The 24,822-nt window shown below is 38.8% G+C and overlaps 1 protein-coding gene across 4 annotated transcripts in view; it reads left to right on the top strand.

The window, feature by feature from the left end:
• The window catches only part of ATP6V1H (ATPase H+ transporting V1 subunit H), a 116,390-nt gene that overhangs the window by 71,882 nt on the left and 19,686 nt on the right, over positions 1-24,822 (top strand). For all 4 annotated transcript variants that reach the window (XM_003823249.6, XM_003823248.5, XM_003823250.6 and 1 more), the window contains 2 exons: positions 3,581-3,682; positions 16,194-16,307. In XM_003823249.6, the coding sequence (XP_003823297.1) occupies positions 3,581-3,682; positions 16,194-16,307 (216 nt within the window). The remainder of the gene's footprint in view (positions 1-3,580; positions 3,683-16,193; positions 16,308-24,822) is intronic.

Below are 24,822 nucleotides of genomic sequence, written 5' to 3'. Positions count from 1 at the left end.
TACTGTGCATGCTTGAGCCTGCCCACCCCACTCTTGAGATATTATTGGGAAGCTGCTGATCACCTGCTTCAGGTGTTTTCTATCTGTTGGGAGACTGTCTTTCCCTGGTGCCAGCTGCAACCAATTATTATCTTAGAGCGGCAGCTTAACAACCCCCTGACTTGATGGTCACCTGACATTCTTTACATTCTTGTAAATTATCTGCATGAGATGAATGACAGGTACTAGTGCTGCCCAATAAGATAGATCTGGATGAAATCTTTATTTGATTCTGCTGTTTAAAAAGCATCATGCATACTGGTCTTCCTTTTATCTGTGGATAACCACACTTACGTCAGGTAATTCCAGACTTAGCAAGTATAAAAGTTAATTTTTCCCTCTCACTTTTGAAGTATACAGAAAATACCTTGTAGCTTGTATGTTAGTAGTTTTGAAATAAATATATATTTTGAGTAAGAAAATATTCTGAAATATAAGAAGCCATGGAGATAGAAGAAAAACAAAAGCTGAGAGAGAAAACAAGTTTCTAAAACTGAGGGAAAACATTGTGAAAGAGAATGAACATATTTGTTGAATGATCAATTAGAATAATAATGTAAATTCTAATTTGATTTGAACAGATGCTTTTCAAGATTACATTTCTAGCTAATGTCGAGGCAGAATTCACATTTGGTCTAACTACAGAGCTGTGGTGTGTTGCTGCCTGGATCCATTGGACTATTTGATAGAATCATGGGTTGTGGTTAACGTGGCAATAGAGGTTTGGATTGTGATTGATGAATCTATTGTTGACTTAACTGTATTCAGAGACATCTTGGAGGGAGTTCTCTCATTGCATACCATAAAATGTCTTTTTTTGAACCTGTTCTTTTGAAGAACATTTTAATTGACGATTTGACACAGAAATAGCATGCTCAGCAGGTTTACAGCTAATAATACAAAGATGTTTTCATTGTTGCTGAAGATATTCAGCGGACTTAATGGTCCTGAAGGGTAACAATTAAAATCATGTCCACATTTTGCAGATTTGACTAGAAAGTCTGTGATTCCTTCCAGTTCTAACATTATCTGACTCTAAGACTGTGCTTCTCAAATGTTAATGGAGATCTTGTTAAAATGCAGATTCTAATTCAGTAGTCCTAGATTAGGGTCTGTGATCAGCATTTCTAAGTAACCAGGTGATGCCCATGCTGCTGGTGTGTACACTGTATTTTGGGTATCAGGGTCTCAGCCATGTGGAGAATGGCTTAAGTCACTGAGAATAGTTTAAGGCAGGGATTGGCAACGTGATTTGGGAAAGACCCAGGTAGTAAATATTTTAGACTTTTTGAACCATTTTGTTTCTGTCCCAAATTACTCAACTCTGCCATTGCAGTGCCAGCTATGGACACCAAGTAAACTAATGAGCCTGGCTGTGTTCCAGTAAAACATTTACAAAAACAGATGGCATCTGGGTTTGGACTTGAGCTGTTATTTCCTGACTTCTGGTTTGATGTATTCAGAATGTCAGTCTTAAATAACGAAATTCAGAAAATAAGATTAAATACAGAGATTGTTCAAGCTCAAAGCTTGAAGATGGCTACATGGGAGCATAGATTCAACTTGCCTTGAATATGCACTCCAATTAGTAGCAGTTACAAGTGGGCTTTTGAGGGAAAAAGAAGAGGCACTTCCTAAGTCGTTTGCCAAGAATTTACATTAAAATGACATAAACTGTTGATTAGCTGTACATTGATCTTTGTATCACAAATTCCAGGAACACGAGGGTAATGAGTGGGATAGTTAGGGACAAAATGCCTTTAAATAATTGCCCTTGGACCCACACTCTTGTTTCTGGGTGTGAAAAATTTTATGTATTTCACTAGCTCTGATGACTCTGAGCTATTTTTCTTTTCTTGAGAACAAATGTTATATTTTAAATAATTTTCATTAATGCAATTTGCTTATAATTTCATAAAATTTCTTAATATTTAAATTATTGAAATAAAAACATAGAAGTAATTTTTTGAAATTATCAAAATGTTTCAGTTGAATTAAATTTAATGTAATTTTAGAATAATTTGCAAGTTAGCCTTTTAAAAACACACATAATTTGAAATGTTAAAAATATAAATAGATATATGAAAAACTGAATATGTCTTGTTTCATCTTGAAGGCAGAGAGAACTAAAGTGGAAAGGTTTCTTCACTGCTCTTCAATCTCAGACTCTTCCTGAGGAGGAACTAGGGTCAGCAGGCCATAGTCTCTTCCGGTGCCTAGACATACCTTACCTACATCTTTATATACCTTTACTTATACATGTTATCAGACTAAATGTATTAATTTGTGACCTGTCATTTTTACTTCCTATGGCTTGAAGTCATTTAACATGACTGTCTTAATACATATTACAATGGCAGGTGGTGATTAGTACTATGAAGAACAGTGGAGTAGGAAAGGAGAATGGTGGGGAGAGTACTGCCTTAGGGTAATCGTGGGCTCTTATGCAAGAGATGACATTTGAGCTGAAAACTGAATATTGTCTCTCAGTGTACTAGTGGGTTCAGTTGGCTAATTTGTTAAAGTTTGTGTGTATCTATTTCTGAGTTGCTGGAGTATTAGAAAGAGTTGTTTTTATATTTGGTCTTCTACCAAGCCGTTTAAAAAACATTCATTCTGACTGGTTATCACAGTTATGCTCTGCTTTTAGAATGAATTGAGAAGTTTTCCATCTATTTCTAGGCCCTAGAGCATTAAAATAACAGAGGAGCAACCTATTCCTTGAACGATCTCTGCTTGCACACATGAGGAAGGTAGTCCTTTCCAAGCTCCTTGGATTCTGAGCAGCACCATCTCCCTCCCCTTTCACTCCCAAGGGCACATGCACATCTTGGGTAGCTGCACACACCCTCAGTGGTCCTTGAGGAGGGTAGCAGAAGCCAGGGCAGGGGGAACCTTCTTTGCTACTGGTTCCTGGCTCCTGTTCTCAGAAGTACCCGTCAGGCTCCAGTGACAATTTACTTTATGTGGTTGTATTGGAGAAAGTACCAGAAGGGCAAGGTGACAGGATGGTGGATTTGGGCTGCCATCTTTTCTCTTGCTGTTATGGACTTCACTGTTTGGAAAGTATATGTTCCACTCTTCTGTTAGAGTTGGGGCAAGAGAGAGGGGAAGACGTGTGTGCTTAGTGCTCAGTCCACCCTCATCATCGAGCACTGAAAGTCACTTGTCCCAGTAGTACCAGTAGGTCCTAGGGTTTATAAATGGCTTATGAAAATATATATAATTGGAAAAGATCTATTGGTAGTTTTGTGTTAAAATAACTTTTATTCATATTCTAGTTTTCTTGAGGGGGGAGTCCCTGATATTTTGGAAATTGTGCATGGTGTACATTGTGAATCTGAAAGAAACTTGTTATATATGTATGAAGGTTTGAAGGTTTGAAAACTGCAAACTTATGTCTAATAGTGAAATCCTTAGAAGAATATGAATATATTAATAAATGTCTATTTTCAGGAAGATATCTTCATTATACCTGTGCTCTGTTGTAGTCTATAGAAAAATTAGAACTTGATCTCTCTTTGGATAAAATTTATTTCAGAATCTTGACAAAACTTTTGGAAGTGTCAGATGATCCCCAAGTCTTAGCTGTTGCTGCTCACGATGTTGGAGAATATGTGCGGCATTATCCACGAGGCAAACGGTAAGAGAAAGCCATTCATTTCATTTGGTTTCTTGAAACCTTCAGTGTAGAGTCCTAAATAATGTACTTATCTAAAATGGAGTAGGTTAGCAAAGGAACTAACAAAGCAAATGAAATCAAGATTGCCACAATAGTGAGAATTATGATAAACCCAGTTAAAAATGAGTAGTATAGGCCGGTTGCGGTGGCTCACGCCTGTAATACCACCACTTTGGGAGGCCGAGGCAGGCAGATCACAAGGTCAGGAGACCATCCTGGCTAAGATGGTGAAACCCCTTCTCTACTAAAAATACAAAAAAAAAAAGAAAAAAATTTACTGGGCATGGTGGCACGCGCCTGTAGTCCCAGCTACTCAGGAGGCTGAGGCAGAAGAACTGCTTGAACCCAGGAGGCGGAGGTTGCAGTGAGCTGAGATCGTGCCACTGCACTCCAGCCTGGGCGACAGAGCAAGATTGTGTCTCAAAAAAAAAAAAAAAAAGAAAAGAAAAAGAATAGTATAAAAATATAAGTACGCTGGCATAATACTACTGCGTAGATCACATTAGATATTTCATGTTAAAGATTTGGTAGCCATTTTGCGAGCACTGGCCATTTTTTGTCTACTATTTGTACTTACAGAGATGAATGAAGCATAAAATATTTACTTATCTGGCCCTTAGGAAAAGAATCGCCACTCCCACCCCCACCCCCCGTAACCTAATCATAAGGGAAAGGGCTGCTTGGTTAGTGCTTGCCAAGTCTCTCTTTAGTGACTCAGGCACACTAAAGACGGAAACTTAATGGATTTCTGTTAAGTTTTGCGGAAGTGCGCTTGTCCCTTTTGTACTTGGCCCTTTCAGACCAAATACCTCGTTACAATTAAGGGATGGTTAAAAAATAGAGAAGTTAGCTATTGGAATGGGGCACATAGATTTTGTAGCAGTGGAAGGATAACAGCAACCTCAGCATCTGAAGAATACCTCAGACCCTGGAGATACAGGGGAGGTAGGGACATCAATGATCTTTGTTTCCAGTGAACTGCCTCTAGAGCTTTCCTCAAAGGAAAACACAGAGATCTCCCAAGCTGTTGCCAGTGGCTTCTGTTTAATTGAGTGCTGGGCCTGTCACCTACTGCGAGGCAGCTCTCACTGCTATACCATGGCCACTCCCTTTAACCTTACTGAAAAATTTATTGGGAACAGAAGAGATAATGGTAGCCCCTGCACCCCCTAAGCAAAATGCCAGTCAACGGCTCTGTACTTCCCCAATTCCAAAGCTATCCCTCAGCCATTCCATGGTACGGACAAATGTCCTCTGGCTGGTGGCATAGACAAATAGGCCAGTCTTGCCTTAAAATAAGGACTCAATTATTTGAACTGAACTCAGACTCCTAAGGTTTATCATCCAGCTAGGAGGCCACCCAGCCTGTTTCACTAACCCATGAAGGTCCCACTTGGGTGGCCCCAGCAATGATAAACCACTTTCCAGGGGCACAATGAGCACCCTGGTATTGTACTTTATGGAAGCCAGGCATTAACTCTTCTTCTCAAAGAGACAATAACTTGCGCTTTAGGGGTGTGGTCATAAGGAACCTTCAAGTATTTCAGGAAACGCTACCAGTAGATTATGTAGTCCTCAGACAAGTGTAGAGAGCTCTGTAAAAGGAGGCTGTCCTTGTAGACTCTGATGATGCATTCCATTTGTCTAGGTGGTTGAGTCCAGGGCCCTGGGGGACATGGGTGGTGAGGTCAGTGCTGCAGGTTGGCCTTATCCTGGTGCTTGGAGTCTTGTAGGTAGTAGCCTTAATGAAATGGCATATAAAACTAATTAAGTGGACTTGGTTCCAGCCTGTGCCAGCCAGATTCATCAGAACCACCCACAAGTGTTGTGTTTATAGATACATTTTTTGGAAGGCAAGATGGTGTAGAAATGAGGGGTTGATATTGTAGGAAGACATTTCTCATGCCTTCCTTTTTTCTTTGTTTCCCAATAAGCCTTTTGCACTCCTGTCTCTCATCTTTCTGAACTTCTTGCAAGACAAGGCACTGAATGCCCTTTACAGAGAGGTTTGTCTGCCTAAGAGCAATGGGCAGATGTGCTTACTGCCATATGAGAGATTAGGGTTTCTCTAAGTTCAGGGTTCCTCTTATGCACAGTGTGCAGGGCTCATCTGGCTTCCTTTATGTTCGCTTGTGGAAATTGAGGCTTGGGGGACTAGCACTAAAATGCTAGTATCTTGCTATTTCTGTTGCTGTGAGCAATAAACTATCCTTTGTCTCGGACCCAGGAGTCTCATGTGTTCTACCGGGATCCATGAAACTGTGGCAGGCTAACTTGTTAGCTGCAAGTAGGGTAAAAACTAAGACCCTCATAGTTGTTGACACTGTAATATCAAGAGCTGTCCAAAATTAATATCATTAAAAAATAATTGGTTTTACTATGGAAAATTAAAGATCTTTAGATAAGGCAAATATAAATTTAGCTAATAATAGCCAAGGTCTATAACTCATCTAAAATGTGTTAAATATGAAAAACAGATGGATAGATGGTATATAGAGCCCTCTTAGATTTATAACTGCTAAAAAGCGAATGAAGATAAAAATATGATAGTTTTAAAACGCTGAAAGTGAAAAGCATGTTGAAGAATTCATCTTCTCACAGCACTGCCTCAGCTGGTGTTTCAAATGTTTCTTTTGGATATGTTGTGCACACCTGACCTGCTGCCAAGGCAGAAGCCTGCTGTGCCTTCACGTAATTCTGCTCTACTGCCCTGTTCCTTTCTTTCTCCCTGCCTTACTGTCTCTGCCTAAGAAGGATGATCTCTCCCAGCATGCTGTACCTTCGTTTGACTTCCTGTCACCAATATCTGCTGCAGTCGATCCTCCGTGCTTTTCCTAAAATAGTCTTTTTTGGCCCAAAACTGTGGCCATGCTAATTCTTTTCTATGTCCTTCCAGTGGCTTATATTTACATCATGGACCAATATAGTCATTCTTTATTCTGAAACCTCTCACCAGCATAACTTATTTTCTGTGCAAGCTCTGGATCCTTCTGCTTTGAGATATGTTTTCGAATTATTTTCTCCTCATTAAGACTCTGCTTTTTGAAACTTCTCAGAAAAAAAAAAAAAAGGCATGGTTTCTCTCATGGTTATAGGGTTGTTGTTTTTTTTTTTCCCCCCAAACTTTATGGGTGTTCAGTGGATTTGCAGATCAACAATTTGAACTAAGTTTTCTAAAAGATTAATCATAATACTCAAACATTTTAAATTACATAATTCTTTCATGTCAAGTTTTGGAATTATTTTATTTTTGATCTTTTACCAGGTTATCTAGAATAGACTTATTGAGTCATAAGAAAGGATCGCTGGGTGCGGTAGCTCACGCCTGTAATCCCAGCACTTTGGGAGGCTGAGGGGGTGCAGATCAGGAGGTCAAGAGATCGAGACCATCCTTGGCCAACATGGTAAAACCCCGTCTCTACTAAAAATAGAAAAATCAGCTGGGCGTGGTGGCATGTGCCTCTAGTCCCAGCTACTTGGGAGGCTGAGGCAGGAGAATCGCTTGAACCCAGGAGGCGGAGGTTGCAGTGAGCTGAGATTGTGCCACTGCACTCCAGCCTGGCAACAGAGCAAGACTCCATCTCAAAAAAAAAGAAAAAAAGAAAGTATCTATACTCAGTTTCTTTTCTTACCCTTTATTGCTACTGAATTAGAAAATGCTAAGTTACTACTATCATTTGGCAGGAATGGCTACAAGAGTTAGAAGCTTGGCCAGAGAGTTTGGGATATTCAGGTTACATGTGGATTTCTCACAGAAGCCCAGCTCAGCACTTCATCAGACACTCAGTTGACCAGCCCATTCAAACAAAAGCAAGAAAATAGAGTGTTGCCTCTAGTGAGATATCAGGAGAAGGATTCCCAGCCTACTTGTTGGTCGCATTCAGTAATATAAAAGCATTTCTTCATATTCAAAAGTTGTAGCTTTTGGATATGATTTTTTACTATAGCCCTCATTAATTTTTTTTCCTTATGAGTAAAAATAAAACTTCAACACTTGGAAAAATTCACATGCTTTGTGATAGATCCATTTTCACCACAAGTCAGTCATCTTAAAAAAATAATTGTGGTATCTCAAATTTGAGGTTGATATTTGGAACTTAAATGATAGGTTTAACCTATTCAAGATAGCAACTGTTGCTAAGATATGCCACTTAAAGTCACTTAAGGTGATAGAAATGATCTTTATTGGTCGGGCACAGTGGCTCACACCTGTAATCCCAGCACTTTGGGAGGCCAAGGTGGGCAGATCACGAGGTCAGGAGTTCAAGAACAGCCTGACCAATATGGTGAAAACCCGTCTCTACTAAAAATACAAAAATTAGCCAAGCATGGTGGCATGAGCCTGTAGTCCCAGCTACTCAGGAGGCTGAGGCAGGAGAATCGCTTGAGCCCAGGAGGCGGAGGTTGCAGTGAGCCTAGGCTGCGCGACTGTACTCTAATCTGGGTGACACAGCGAGACTCCATCTCAAGAAAAAAAAAAAAAGAAATTATCTTTATTGGCATTATCAGTAAAAGTCTGTCTCCTGCATTATATTCTCGTAAAGCTAACAGTGACCATTTTCTATTACCTCAGTAAAAATAATGCCAGTGAAGAAGTTGAGTTTCAAGTTCTTATTTAAAAAAAGTCGTGCACTTCTGATTGGAAAAGCAGTTTTATACTCCCTATTCCTTCCTTCAAACAGCTTCTCATGTGCTTCTAATGTCATATTTGCACTTTGGACTATTTCAACAGTAGCATGGTGAATAGGCACATCATGGACTTCCAATTCAGTTAGTACAGCCTTTTTATCCACATAGCCATAACTCTGCTGCACATAGCTAGTCCTTTGTCAGTGCCAAGTTCAAAAAACTGCTTCCAGTCCAGATCATGCAAGAGTTAGAAACTTGTCCAGAGTTTGAGATATTCAGATTATATGTGGACTTGTCATGGAAGTCTACCTCAGCACTTCATCAGACATATTTTTTTTCATGTTTACACAGTACATATATGGATAGTTACTTAGCAACACGGACACCAATGCAGAGTCATGCAGTGGGTAAGTGCCCAGACTAAACTTGCCTGCTTGGTTTTCAGATCCCAGCTCAGCCACCTAGTAACTGTGAGATTGGGCAAGTCCCTTTACCTCTGTGTGCCTTGGTTTCCTCCTCTGTGAATGTGAAGAGTGAGTGAGTTAATACTCATTGATAATAATAATGTAAAACACTTAGAGTCATGCTTGCTACATAGTAAGCACTCTTTAGGTGTTTGCTGAAGCAAGTAAATCAGTAGATTGTTCAATTGTTAAGTAAAGTGTCTGCTACTTCAAGCAATAGCAGTTGTTCTTCTACACTCTTTTTGTTATCATGGGATTTTTCACATTAAATTTTGCTTCTCTAAGAACATGTTTGTCATTAACTTCTTGGTGGACTTTTTTGTTTTTACAAGTTTCTCAGGAATGAAGTGTCAGAATGTTGTCTCTTGCAGTTTTGTCCTTTTCTCCCATCTCCATCTCCATCAAACAGTAACCTTTGTCGGTTGACAACATTTTATAACAGAAATATTCTGGAGATGCAAGTAAATGTTTTGCTGGTCCACTGATACATTTTTAGATACAGTAAGCCCTCACTTAACATCATCCATAGGTTCTTGGAAACTGAGACTTTAAGTGACAGCAGGTCCTCGAATAATGTCCTTTGCTTGTTTTATGTCGTTTTGCTTGAAGTCAGTTTCCAAGAACCTATTGCTGTTAAGTGAGGATTTAATGTACTGAATATCACATTTCCTATCCATCCTTTTCTTTGATCACTATCAGGTTTTTCTCAGTGTGCAGGTTTACATCTACTTTTTAACGTGGAACCCTTTTCACTCTTGTTTTACATGTGTGTTATTTTCATGACTGCTTTTGTAGTTTTAAGAAACACTTTTTATCCAATTACTTGTTTTCATAAGATTGGGTGGAGAGCATAACGTGACAGTTAATTGCCCCACAGTTGCAAATTTAATACTTGTCCTCAATAAATGCAATAACACAAAAATAAAACGAATTTACCTTATCAACTGTACTGGCCAGTTGAGTTCTTTTAACGGACTTGTAACCTTTAATATGGTAACATGATTCTGAGAATCAAACACAATTTAGCATTAATCTTACTTTTCAAAAATACATGATGTTCAGGAATAAAACTGTTCCATTGCTTTTTCTTCAGGAGGCACAAAACACCTGTGGCCCCTGATAGAAGTCCAGAAATCACACCCTGATGATTAATGCCCGACACTCACCCTTAGGGAATGTGCTCCCTCTGCATGTATGACTTAATAGCACAAGTCTGGTATAATGAATGTTGTTCTAATAATTAAAACATTATGACAATATCAAAGCTCTGTCAGACTCTCTTACATGGCTTGTACAGCTACACTTTTTTTTTTTTTTTTTAAAGGAGTCTGGCATCTAAACCACCTTCCTATATTCCAGGAATTCCCCATTTTACAAGGCTTGTAATCCCTCCCATTATAGAAGATTAAAAATGACACAAATTCACTTTGCTCTTCTCCCTTACATTTAGCCACCTGCCTGTGGCCTAAAAGCTCAGTTATAAGCCGATGTAGCTACCCCAGACCTCCAGCAGGAACGAGAGACTGGGGGGAAGCAGGGATAGCCAGCTCCATGAGGAGGAGAAGAGGTGGCAGCTCTGGGTAGCTGGGTGTGAACAAAGTAAGTTGTGGGGTCAAGGGCCGAGCTGAAACAGCACCCTCACTGAACTACTTGATTTTGATGGTGATTCAGCCTGGCCAGCCCTCGAGTACAATTGTCCAGTCTTCCAAGCCATATGCAGTTACCTTTCAATAAATTATTTTGCTGGAGAATTATCAGGCAGGGTAAAGTTTTTGTTACTTGTACCTAAACATATTCACTGATATAAGAGATTCTTCTCTGTTTAATCTGACAAACTGTACTGCCTTTGAATCTAAATACAAATGTCCAATTTTCTGTGCTCCCACAGGATTCTGAATATATTAATGCTTCCATTATGTAACACTTTTCAGTTTGTACAGTGATAATGTGATGATGTCTGTTTATCTCACTAGACTGTGAACTTCTCAAAAGAGCCACCTGTATCTGACTAGACATAGTGTTCACCACACAGTAGGGCATAATACTTGCTGAGGGAAAGAGCTACCAAAAGAATCATGTTTGTTCTGTTAAAATACAGACTTTTTTATCTGGTCAATATCTCTGTGTTCCTTTGTTCAAAGCCTAGCACAGCATGTGTAAATGCAAATTAAATTGTTTTGATAGTGGCACAAACCTTTTATTGACCAAACTGGATTAATTTTTCTATTTTAACTTATAGTCATCATGAAAAGTAACAAACTCTCATTATAGAAAACTTGAAAAATACAGAAAAGAATAAAGAGGAAAAAGCAACACCCTTAATACTACAAAGTATGAGATAAAAAAGATTTTTTAGTTTTTTCCCCATGCATATATAGTATGTATTTTTTCTTCTGAAACTGTGATATGTGACATCTCCTATTTTATCTCCTGCATTTCCTCATTTATCATGGGTATTTTCCATCTACAGAGTTTTAAAAATATGGTTTAATGCTATGTATAGGTACACATGCTCTAGTTCACTCAAATCTTACTACTGGGCATGCAATTAGTTTCCAAATTTTCATTATTAAGAAAACAGAATTAACATCTGTGTGAACATTTCTGGTTGTTTGCTGGCCCCTTCAAATAGATTTAATGAGATGATATGAGTACTTTTGAGATTTTAATAAACATTATTGAATATAGACTAATTCAGAGTCCCCCTGGCAGTATATAGGAATACCATTTTCACCACCTTTTCAGCAGCACTGAATACTATCATTCTCTTTAACCTCTTTATGGCATCTGGTGCTTTTAGTTTATATTTTAATCGCTTACATGATCTGTAGGAATATTTGTTGAGTCTTGCCCCATGGAGCTTACATTTTACTGAAACCTTTGCTGTCTCTCCCACCACTTTTTTTTTTTTTTTTGAGATGGAGTCTCACTCTGTTGCCCAGGCTGGAGTGCAATGGCGTGATCTCGGCTCACTGCAACCTCCACCTCCTCAGTTCAAGCAGTTCTCCTGCCTCAGCCTCCTGAGTAGCTGGGATTACAGGCGCCTACCACCACACCCAGCTAATTTTTAGTAGAGACGGGGTTTTACCGTGTTGGTCAGGCTGGTCTCAAACTCCTGACTTCAGGTGATCCACCCACCTTGGCCTCCCAAAGTGCTGGGATTACAGGCGTGAGCTCTGTAATCCCACAGAGCCTGGCATCTCCCACCACTTCTGTGCTTAGAGCTTTCTTGGCCGGATGCAGTGGCTCACACCTGTAATCCCAGCACTTTGGGAGGCTGAGGCAGGGGGAATCACGAGGTCAGGAGTTTGAGACAAGCCTGGCCAGTGTGGTGGAACCCTGTCTCTACTAAAAAAATACAAAAATTAGCCAGGCATGGTGGCGTGCACCTGTAATCCCAGCTACTCGGGAGGCTTGGGCAGGAGAATTGCTTGAACCCAGGAGGCAGAGGTTGCAGTGTGCTGAGATCATGCCACTGCACTCCAGCCTGGGCGATGGAGCGAGTCTCCATCTCAAAAAAAGAAAAAAAAGGGAAAAAAAAAAAAGAGCTTTCTCTTTCTTCCTCCTTTAGTCAGGTAAGTAAAAAAATAAAAAAGAGTGAGAAGAGTGAGCTTCCTCACTTAGAAATCTGATAAATATTCTCCAAAATTATCTTTTTATTTTTAAAAACGGTAATGACCTTCCTAATTAAGGAAACGAAAATAGGCATGGTTTCTGTGCTCATTGAATTTATAACTCTAGAGGGTATAGTGCTTTACAGATTAAAAAATATTGACTTTCATATAAGTAGCATTGTGCAACTTAACCATTTTTAGCAATATGAGTGGAATCATAATATGTTATAGTGTGATATCATTTTATTAGCTTCTAAACAGCCATGTTTAGAATACTAAACAAATAGAATTCTTATGAGGATATTTTATGTAAACTCATCTGAATTATTTATATTAAGATAGAAAAAGACCTTTAGAACAAACAAAAATAGTTCCGTATGTTTTAGAATATTTAAAAGTTTACTCTCAAATTACATTTTTTGGTTTCATCAGCTGCTGCATTCTTTAAATGTATGTACCAGTGCTGAACTTGTTAATCATATTTCAGAATATTCCAAGTTCTTAAAGCTTAACATGCTATTGACTTAACTTGTTTTGAAATATGGTTAGCAAGATTACCCCTATTAGACAATAGCTCATAAATGAAGTACTTGACTCTAGTTCTAAAAAATCATCAAATATCTTGTCTTTTTAATGATATTTTGTAATCCACCAGCTGGAAAGATTCTTTTCTCACCTTTTTTTCAAGCATTCATGATATTGGGCATTTGTATAATCTGAAAATAATTGGTGCTTCAATTGCATCTTGAGAAGATGAGAAATGTCTGTTTATTTCAATAGCAGTGTGAGTTTCAGTGGGGCGAGATCATCCACTTGGTATGAGACCCACTGGGCTCTGGGGTGGAGAGTAATAAAATGTAGTTTACTAAATGCTTAAGAAATAAACATAATAGGATGGGCGCGGTGGTTCATGCCTGTAATCCCAGCACTTTGGGAGGCTGAGGCGGGTGGATTACCTGAGATCAGGAGTTTGAGACCAGCCTGGCCAACATGGTGAAACCCCGTCTCTACTAAAAATACAAAAATGAGCTGGGCGTGGTGGTGAGCACCTGTAATCCCAGCTACTCGGGAGACTGAGGCAGGAGAATTGCTTGAACCTGGAAGGTGGAGGTTGCAGTGAGCCGAAATCCTGCCACTGCATTCCAGCCTGGCTGACAAAGCAAGATTCTTGTCTCAAAAAAAAAAAAAAAGAAATAAACATAATAATATCAATCATTAAAAGCTTTTCAAAATTTTATTGGCTGGTGATAATAAGAACAAGGGTTTAGAATGTCAAAAACACTGCTTTTGCTAGGCAGTATTATTTGTTGTGAGAATTACATGAGATGAAAAATATGAACATTTAGCACAGTGCCCAACGTGGGGGAAAGTGCTCACATTTGATATTACTGTAAGTGGTGTGTGAGCTGTATGTTTTTAATCAGTCCTGTTTTGCTCACAACATGGCAGTTTTCTGAGATTGTATTTTGATCGTCATTATTCACAGGTTCCAGAATTGTGAATTTGCCCACCTATTAAAAAGTTTATTTTCAACAGCTGTGTCAATACTAGAGGCGCTTTTGTAGTTATCCATGGACATGTGTAGAGTGGTGAATAATTGGAGTCGCTAATGGACACATCCCCAGCTGTGGGGGAACAAGGCAGCGTTCTGCCATCCCGTGTTGTCTCTTACACTAGAAACAAGCGTCCTTTATGTGGTCTGTTTAGTGCCATATTTTTTTTTTTTGCATTTTTGTGGGGTTTTTGTGTGTGTGTGTGTGGTGATTTTCCTGTTTAAAATGGCCCCCAAACCTTCTGGAGTGCTGTGTAATGTTCCTAAGCACAAGAAGGGGCTGTTACGTGCCTATGGAGAAAACTCGTGTGTTAGAGAAGCTTCCTTCAGCCGGGAGCTATGGTGCTGTTGGCTGCTAGCTCAGGCCTCAGAGGCAGTCTAGAGAACAAGCAGCCTGTGACCGTGCTCTGTGAAGCTCAGTGGGGCTCCAAAGCTGACTGTGAAAGGACCTTGTCAGCTATTTTAAGGATTTGGGTCCTTTGTTTTATTTTTATTTTTATTTTTAAGAAACAGGGTCTTACCCTGTTGCTCCAGCTGGAGTGCAGTGGTGCAATCATAGCTCACTGTAACCTTGAACTGGGCTCAAGCAATCTTCCCACCTCAGCCTCTCAAGTAGCTGGTTCTACAGGTACACACCACCATGCCTGGCTAATTTTTTATTTTAATTTTTTTGTGGGGACAGTATCTCATTGTGTTGTCCAGGCTAGTCTCGAACTCCTGGGCTTGAGCAGTTGTCCCAGCTTGGTCTCCCAAAGTGCTGGGATTACAGGCATGAGCCACTGTGCCTGGCCTGGGTCCTTTTGTTAAGACAAGTAGAAGCCACTGAATTGTTTTAAGTAGTAAAAATCATATGCAGAGTTTTGCCAAGATTCCTTTGACTACAGTGAGAATGGGAGGCGGGAGAGCAGCCTGTATCATCATCGCTGCACAGCTGGGCTTAGTGTCCTGCAGGGACATAGGCTTTATGTCCTTTAATCATCACAGCAACGCTGTGAAGATGTCCTTGTCTTCCCTATTTGTCAGGGAGGAATTTACCAGGTAAAGGACTTGTCTAATTAACATGTTTGATAAATGGCTGAGCTGATATATTAGATAATGTTTTAAAGTACAGTGCCTGGCCTGCAGTAAGCACTCAGTTAATGTTTGATGATAGTTACATTATGTTCTTTTTTTTCCCCTCAGTTCAGTGCATTTTTTTTAAAACCATGCTTTAAAGAATAAAATATGAAAAGGTATGCAGATAAAAGCTTCCCTCTCACTCCGACCCCCATCTACTTATTTCTTCCTGACCCCAGAAACATTACTGATCTGTGAGATTGTCTTAAACCACCAAACACTGTACTGCATTAAGGTGCCGCTTGTCACTGACTATATCGTAGGTATCCTCCACTAGACAGGACTGGTGGCTGAAGAATGGACAGGGCAGTCCACACTGTTGTGTGGAAGCTGAGACTCCACAGCTCTGTCTGTAACCACACCTTTGCAAAGAAACAGAGGACCAATTTCTATGCATGAAGAAATAGCCATTTTTACTTTCCTTTGTGTTTATAATAAGTGGATTTTCAGGATGTCGGAAGTGTGGTGATAGAAAGCAGTGTCGGTTGTCAGTCATCTCGGTGGTCTCGAAGATATGAATGTTCTCCTTCATCTCACTGCCCAAGTCACATGGCATATCGCATTGTTATTACAAAGGGGTGGATATCTTAAAATCAGTAGTCTTTTCCAGGAAATTAGCATGGGTGCTCTTTAACCCCCTGTTCCCTGCTATCTACATCTAAGCCCCTATCTTCACACAGCACGGTCACTGGTGGGCTTGATATTGATTGTATGTTGTTATGAAAATTAGATGGTGTTCAATACTGATATTAAACAAGCAAGAAATACTGATAATAAAAACGTTAATACTCAGCCACTTAGAAAACCATGATCTAAAATACTAGTGCCTGGGTGGTATCTAGGCAGATCATATGTTTCTGGATTAGAGATGAGAAATGAGAACAACTGTTGGATTTATCATTAGGAATTCAAAAAAGAAAGTATTTGAATACTGTAAATCTATGGTTCAGGCAAAATGATGTAAAAAAAGACACGTTTGGTTTATTTACGTACATTGTTACTTTCCTTTTTAGCGTGTTGGTATTTGAGCTGCCTGCTTACAAACTGTGAATTTGAGAGTAATTGCATCTTCCTCACCACATCTCTCCCGTTTGCAGGGTCATCGAGCAGCTCGGTGGGAAGCAGCTGGTCATGAACCACATGCATCATGAAGACCAGCAGGTCCGCTATAATGCTCTGCTGGCTGTGCAGAAGCTCATGGTGCACAACTGGTATGCCACGGCTTTTTGCTGACACTTGCACATTAGTCTGCAAACTCTCACTTGCCATTCTAAAAGTTCTTATGCAAATGCTTTGAATGATCATTTTTAAAATCAGTGATTTTGATTCAAAATTTAGAAATATATTTTAGTAATTCAGAGCAATGACACATTAGTTTTATAAAGACGGACTGCACTAAAGGTCTCAAGGAGTGTATATTCAAAATAATAATTTCAAAAACGACTCCAGAAGTAACTAAAAGGACCCTGTGACATAAGTCAGTCAGTCCTTTTTGGAGCTGAATGCAGTTGGACTACTGATTCCTTTAGAGACGCCACAATTTTGCAAGGCTTACCTATTCAGCATGTGGTAAACTGGATGAATTTTACCAATTCACATAAAAACACTAAAAGCTGATAAATCAACTTAGATTCAGCTCTCACATTTCATTCACTATAGTTTTTGCTTTTGAAGTAACTAAAGTTATGCTTCTTTATTGCCTGTTTTTATTTTTAAAATAAAAATTAGTGACTTTTTTGTACCCACTTAAAACAAGATCAATTAAAGAGTAACTACTTAGACATGGTGAGCCCTTTGTGTACATAATAGAAGAAATGAAGATTCCCCTTGGCATAGCTGCTTTTAGCTGTAGATTGGGTGTTCAGTGCCTTCAGCAGTATCCTAAACAGTTCAAATGCCTCTCCATTCCCCAGCCTCTGGAAGGATGCTCTGTTTTTTTGTTAAGGCATCAGGAACAAATATACATTGCTTGTAACTGACAGTAATGCTACCAGCACTTCCAAAGGAGAGGGTTAGTGATGCACTAGCATGGGTGCGTTTGAAGATGCAGGCACATACAGTGTAGGAGAATATCCAGGAGTGCTGCTGTGGTATCATGTTTTAAATATTATGTTCCTGCCACTTAACACTTTTATCATAAATCATGACATTTATGTAAATTCTTACAAGTGCTTTTTGAGTGCTAGCTTTGTACCCTGATAAGTGTACAAATCTGTACCCTGATAAGTTAAATGATGTTAGGTATGATGAAAGTGGGTGCAACTTTACATAGGATGATTAGAGAAAGCCTCCCTGAGTAGGCTACATAGCTAAGTTGACAATAATGATAAGGAACCAGCCATACAGCTCTATTACTGGAGTGAATAAGCATTTTAGGTGGAGGGAATGAGAGGTGAAAAGGCCGTGAAGTAGTAACGAACTTGGCTTGTTTAAAGCAATGTACAGGGAATTATGTGGTTGTGACACTCAGGGGTGGAGGTGCTACTGGCACCTAGTGGATAGACACCTGGAGTGCTGGTAATATCCTGTAATGCAGACAGTCCCTAGAATTAAAGAAGTATATGTGAGTGCCGATGTTGGGAAACTCTGATATGAAGGATGGTCAAGGGCAAACTCTGACATGAAGGATGGCACGAGGGGAAAAACATGGTTCAGGAGAGGTAGGCAGAGACCTGATCGTGTAGGGCCTTGTAGGCTGTAATTTGACTCCTGTAAGATGAGTTGAAAACCATTGCAAGGATATTAAATAGGGGAATGACAAGATGTGGTTTATGTTTCGAAAGGGTCACTTTGGCTACTCCCTGGAGAACGGATTGTGCAAGGGTAAGTGAGAAAGCATGAAGAGCATTTGAGCTAGTTCTCATGGTAGTCTGGGGCTGAGGTAGTTGGTGGCTTGGCCTAGACGATAAACATTGAGATAAGTAGATGGACTTGGGGTAGATTCAGAGCTAGTGTGGACAGCACTTGATGGGCTGAAAATGTTTTTACTTTTTTCCATAACTTCAGTGCAAGAAGAGTGGGATCAAAACAGAAGGTGAAAACCCCAGAATGGTTTTTATCAGTTTAGCAGGAGGAAAAACTTCAGATCTGTCAGTAAAACATAGGATACACCACTGGATTTCTCTCCTTACTTCACTTTTACCCCAAGCTAGATTTTTCAACATAAATCAATTATTTAGTAATTTCATATCTTATGGTTTGTTTATATCTCTTTCAGGAATTTAATTTAAAGGATGTTGGCATTTAATAGAATTTCAGGCCATTGCAACCAGTGAGCTTATAGTTGCCAGATTTTTTTTAAAGTTTCTGTGAAAGTCAAAGTTTTATTTTCCCATTGTGTTGAAATTAGGGCTATTGAAATACAGTTATTATTTTATTAGCTTATTTCTCTTGAAGTCTTTCTTGTTGGGTTAGTGGTTTTCTTGTTTTAAAAAATGTATATTCCTAATATGAAAGGCAAGATGTGTGTGAAATAGGATGTTGACCTTTTCCCTTTGCCAGTGGAGGAAATTTTTTAGTTGAGAATTTTTGTTGTTCAGATCATGTATCGAAGATGAAATTTTTAAATTTGACTTTTTTCTTGAATTTAGGAACTTGATGTAGTCTCATAGTACATTTCTCTGTGTGTGATTATAAGAGGAAGTGTATTCTGTCTTTACAGGGAAATGCTGGTTTATTTGCTCTTTATGAGAGAGTAGTATTTTTTCCTCTCTTTCTAATTATATGGCAGACTTTTTAAATTTTAATGTTTTAACTATGATTATCTCCTTTGCATTTAATGGAGAAGCTTAGTATTTTCCCACACTTCCTTCATAGAGAAATTTTTGTATGAAGGAAGATTAAAATTCACCTGTGATCTCTGTATTTGATTGTGACTTATAAATTTCTGTGGCTCCCTGTGCCAGAGAATGAAAGTTGCTCAAGTAATAACAATTTATTATAATACCAGTTTAATATGAGACTAAATAGAATACCACTTGGAAAGTAATCTTTTGCAAAGTATATCCCCAAATGTAAAAGAGGTTTGGATCAATACCTTTTTTCAGGTAACCTAGTTGTCTATACTAAACTCATAAAGACTACCTTTCTACCTGCCTAAAATAGGGGCTTTTTAACCTAAAATATGCTACTGGTGTTCTAAAGAATCTTATACATTTCTCTAAATTGTTTTCTTTTATACCAAGTGAAAACTTGAAAATACAGTGGAGTTTTTCTTTTAGCATTGGCTCGATTTAAATGGAAACGAGTTATTATAAATGGTATATTTTAGCCTTCCATAGTGAAATAATTATTTGAACATAATTAAAATGCAAGCACAGATGAAAGCATGAAGGTCTGCGTGACAGGCAGCAGCAGCGGCGTTTTGCCTGCATCCCTGGGTTTTTCTGCCCTAAAGGATTTTTAGATTTTGATATTGCATTATTCCTGAAGTTTTTGTTTATCAGATTAAATTATAACTTTGGATACAATAAAATTAACATTTATTACTTTCTGCCATGAATTAAAAAAATTTTAAGTATAATTTCAAAATTACATTTTAAGTGTAATTTATGTTACTTATGAAATCATAGAACTGGGTCAGATATGGATTTTGATTTTGATTCTGTTATAAGGAGTTAAATATTAAGTTTCTTGATAATGTAGAGATACATTTGAGTTTATATCATATGGAGTATGGAGTTATATAATGGGAAAATACTTATTTATTTTATGATTGATTTCAAAACTGTATCCTTGAATTGTAGGTGTTAGAATACCAGCGTTTCTCCCCTTCCACATCACATCTGTATTTCTGTGGAACAATGGATTATAAATAACCCTGACTGAGAGTGGGTGAGGAGCGGTGGAGGAGGAATAGAGTTGCCGGGGAGGGAGGGGACAGTGGCACCCACTGGGCGCCCTCAGCTGGGAGGCCTGAGCAGGCCAGTCGTACTCGCGGGCCTCTGCAGCTCTTATCTTTTTGTGCCCACCATGGCATTCCTGGTGCGCCCTTTGTTCTTTTGTGCAGTGCTGGATTTTTATATTCATAAATTTGGCAGAATATATAAACAGTGACAACTTAGAGAACTTGTGTATATACACCTAATTCATCCGTTTCACATCATAAGATGTCATCGTTTTTCTCCTACAGAATGATTTTAAATGTAATCAGCCTCTAATGCAGAAGCAACGATATGTGCGTATGGACAGCTCAGGACTTCAGGAAAGAAACACTGACTTTTGTAGGTAGAGGATCTCACGTAGAATTTTCTATTTTTGTCTCTAGATTCTTGTTCAGCCCTTTCTTAAGCAGCATAATAAGTTATAAGAGTGTTACCATCTAGATTTTTTATGCTTAGGTAAATTAATATAACAGAAAAACTCACCAGGCCAAGGGTATGGATGATATTACTTTGTTCTCTGGTGTTTCTATCACTTTGCATATTTTAGTTATTCTGTAAGTGCAGAGCCATAAATACAGTGATTAAAATAGTTACTTATGAACTAAAGAAAAAAAAACCTCTTATGTGTTTTAGCTAATTTTTAGGATAATAATCAAGTTACCAAAACAGTCCACATGATTTTTAATAAACATAACATTTCTAGATTTAACGTTTTCCAGAACTAATTTCTAATTTCTAAATTAATTTCTAGATTCTCTTTCTGGGTCTCTGGAATTTTCTAGGTACCTGAAATTTTCTGGGTACCTGGTCTCTTTCTGGGTACCTGGAATTTTCCACATTATTATGACATTTTTATTGGAGGAACATTTGAAAATGTCTTTAATGTCATATGTTTTCTGTATTTGAAAAAAACAAATATAACTGGATTTTTAAAAATATGAAAACCCATTCCAGGTAAAGAGGAATTTTTTACAGCTGTTATCTCACTATCAACTGGTAATTCAGCCTCCCAATCGAAGGTTGCTGCTTCTTTGCAAGTTAGAAATGTTTCCTAAGACTGTATTAACTTTTCTGGACACTATGCACCACTGAATTACAGTTGAATTGCAAATGCCGGCATAACATAAATCTCAGATTGTTGCAAAGTATCAGCCTAAATAAATATTCAGAAGAGTTGGAAAATAAGCATTTTGACAGTAAAGAAAACCCCTGATGGATAATGTAGTCTGTGGACTTTATAATTAAACATAAAATCAATTACAGGTTTCACACATACGTGCACATGACTAAGTGTGGGGATCTGTGGATCTAGTTCATGTTTTGGTTTTGTTTGCTTACGATTGGCTTTGTAGACAAACAGGTACCTAAAGTGGGATTTAAAGGATCAATAAAGCGTAGACGAAAGAAAAGCCTGGTCTAGTAAGGAGAGGTAGAGAAAAATGAATTAACTTGCTTTGGTTTTCATTGCTTTCTCTTCCTTCTGTGGGTGGGGCAGTTACATCTGTGATCACTTGGCATATTTCATTTCATGGGCTTTGTGTGTGTGTGTGCACGTGCACGCATTTTTTTTTTTTTTGAGGCAGAGTCTCGCACTGTCACCTGGGCTGGAGTGCAGTGGCGTGATCTTGGCTCACTGCAACTTCCACCTCCCGGGTTCAGGCAATTCTCCTGCCTCAGCCTCCCAAGTAGCTGGGATTACAAGTGCCCGCCACCACACCCAGCTAATTTTTTATATTTTTAGTAGAGATGGCACATCTTTTAAATCCAATAAACTCAACAGAATGGTTGGCAGAGTATACTAAAAATTTAATTAAGATTAAGCAAACTTTATATTCACTCTCTAAGATATTTAAGTTTTTGAATTATTTTCTCAGTTTCCCTTTATGTATGTCACCCAGATGTTAAGTCTTGATGGGGGAAAAAATGTTTTATAGCTATTGGAAATGAATTGACAGGTTTTTGTCACTAGTAAAAACCTGAGGAATTGACCAAAAAGAGGAGGAGGAGTATCAGCCTATTGTCTTAAGAGAGGTACCTTTTGATGTAAATATTCTTTAATTGAATTTTTATTCCATTTAAATTTTAAAAGAATTGTGCAGCAGTGCAGCAGTTACATTTTTAAATCTAAATCCTCTTAGATGAATTAGATGAAGTTTATCATCTGTTTTTACTTACATTTTAAAAAAGGAATTCAGCATAAAGGTGCCAAAGTGTTAGTACAGGGCCAGAGGTTTTCCTAAAAGACCAGATTTCTCCCACCACACTGTATCAGATCTGTACTGCATTCTCCTAGACGCACCTCTCACACTGGTAGGAGCTGTGCTCTTCTTGCCTTATTTTCCTTAAGGGCTAGGCATTTAGAAGCCTGAAATGAAAACAGTCTCTTGGATGACAGTTTTTCCTGCCTTGCTAAATATCCCAGAAATGTATTCTGAGAAAACATTTCAGTGTCTGGTTTGAACACTATGCTGTTCCATTTGTATCCAGCTCTTTTCTCAGTTAAGAGAGTTATGGGAGTGTTTACTTTTATCTCTGTAATTGTCTCTAATTACAGACAGGAATACTTGTTAGAAAATTCAATTTGTGCTAAAGTAGAGAAATACAAAGTAGAAAATAAATGCGTAGCACACAATTTCAGTGCACTGTCATAGCAGGACGAGCCGCAGACAAAACCCCTTAGATACCAGGTTAAAGAAGGAAGTGGCTGTATTCGGCTGGGAGCTTTGGCAGACTTGTGTCCCGAAAACCAAGCTCCCTGAGAGAGAAATGCCTGCCCTTTTAAGGGCTTACAGCTCTAAGGGGGTCCATGTGAAAGGGTTGTGATCAATTGAGCAAGCAAGGGGTATGTGGCTGGGGCTGCATGCATCAGTAATCAAGACAGAACAGAACAGAAAGTTTCACAATGCTTCCTTATACAGTGCCTGGAATCTACAGATAATTCAAGCGGTTACGTCAGGGGTTGATTTTTAACTACCAGACCAGGCCTGGGGTGTGGCGCTGGGCTGTCTGACTATTGATTTCATTTTTGCCTTTCTTTAACTTTTACTTCCTCTTTCTTTTTCTGAGGTATGAGACAATAAGAGAGGTGGTCTCCTTCCTTATTCCCCCCTGTGAGAATCTCACTTATTAGTGGGAGTTCTCATTCTCATTTTCACTACTTAGGTCTTCCTGCAAGACAGATGGATAATGATTCATGTAATACATTTGTGCCGAGGTTTTCTGATGAACTAAGGTAGCAACAAAACTTTTTATTATTTGAAGGAGCAAGGGTAATACAGCAGCAAGCAAGTTCTTATTACCAGCAATACACTTACAATGAGGATTTTAAATTCTCCTATAGCTGGAAACTATTTTTTAAATAAAGACTTAGGATTAAACTTGTGCCAAAGCTGTACAGGCACATGTGCCAACTTTGTCATGTCTCTAACTATATTTTCGACTACTTGCCCTTGATCATCTATGTGCAGACAGCAATTGGTTAGGTTGAATTTTCCACAAATTTCTCCTTCAGCTGCTAGTAAATAGTCTAGGGCCAATCTGTTCTGATAGATGGCATTTTTCATTTGAGTTTCTTGCCAGGCTAAAATGGTCAAAGCTCTGCCAGTTTTATTAGTGATTATTTCTAAGATGGCTTGCAACTGTATGATTTGATTGAGCATGTAGATGGGGGTTTGGTTTTTAATAATGGAAGTTTTTAACAGCTAGACGCTTGAACTTGTGGGCATCTGTTTGGGGAAAGAATTAGTCAGAGTAAAGTTATTTTGAGGCATTAACTTTTTTGCTTCCTAAGGCCATTGGTCTCCTATGTTAGTCTTTCCACAAACATAACATGGCCTAGGCTGCCGGCAATGTTTTCAGCTAAGGGAGGAGGCTCTGGTAACTTTTGGTTTATATGCTTAAAGAATGATTTAAAGGCTTGGAAATGCTGCTGGGCCAGACAGGTCTGGGTTCTTTGACTAAGTAGTATGTGTACAGTGGGGACACTTTTATATAAGTGCTAGCAAGGACAAAAGAGGTCCTTACCTAGGAAAAAGATTGAGTACAGTGACAGAACAATAGTAAAACAGTATACAAGAATACTACTAGGCCTAAAATTTCTAACTATATTACTTGTTTGACGAGTCCTAAAGCTTCGGCCGTGGGTAGACTAGTCAGCTTCTGGTGTGTGACTAGAGCAGGGCTTGTTGTTTCCTCAGCAGCTCAGTCTCATCTTAGGATTAGCTGGGTTGGATGATCTGAGTCCTACTGGCTGGTTCACTTGTCCTGAGATGCCAGTGTTAGCCGACTGTGGTGGATCCAAGAAACAACACCTGCAACTTTAGCAGCAGTGGGAGTGGACAAGATTACAGTATAGGGCCTATCTTAGATGGATCCTAGAGAGATTAGATTTTACTTTTTAACCTAAACAGAGTCACCAGATTTAAAGGAGTGTCAGGCTTATAGGCATTTTTGTGTGCTTAATTATGAACACTTTGTATGGCTATTCCTAAAGCCTGCATTTGCTTTTTTTAAGGTTAATTCCCCTAGTTCCTGGAGGTTACTTTTAATTTGGGGGACTTATGATTTGCGGGGTGGCCGACTGAACAAAATCTTACAGGGCAAATACCTAGTTTGTTTGGTGGGGGTGCACCTGACTTAGAGGAGGACCATAGGCAAAAACTTGATTTTATTTTAAATGAATTTCCTGGCAATATTTCTTCAGTAGCTGCTTGAGTGTCCAGTTTATGTGTTTTACCTTTTTCTGAACTTTGTGGCTGGTAGGCAGCATGTAGTTTTCATGTGATCTTTAATACCTTTGCTGTTTTCTGTACCAAGTCAGCTACAGACGCCAGCCCGTTATCTG

This window comes from Pan paniscus, chromosome 7 (assembly GCF_029289425.2).
Source record: "Pan paniscus chromosome 7, NHGRI_mPanPan1-v2.0_pri, whole genome shotgun sequence".
Taxonomy (NCBI): Eukaryota; Metazoa; Chordata; class Mammalia; order Primates; family Hominidae; genus Pan; species Pan paniscus.
This window is presented reverse-complemented; position numbering and strand designations above follow the sequence as displayed.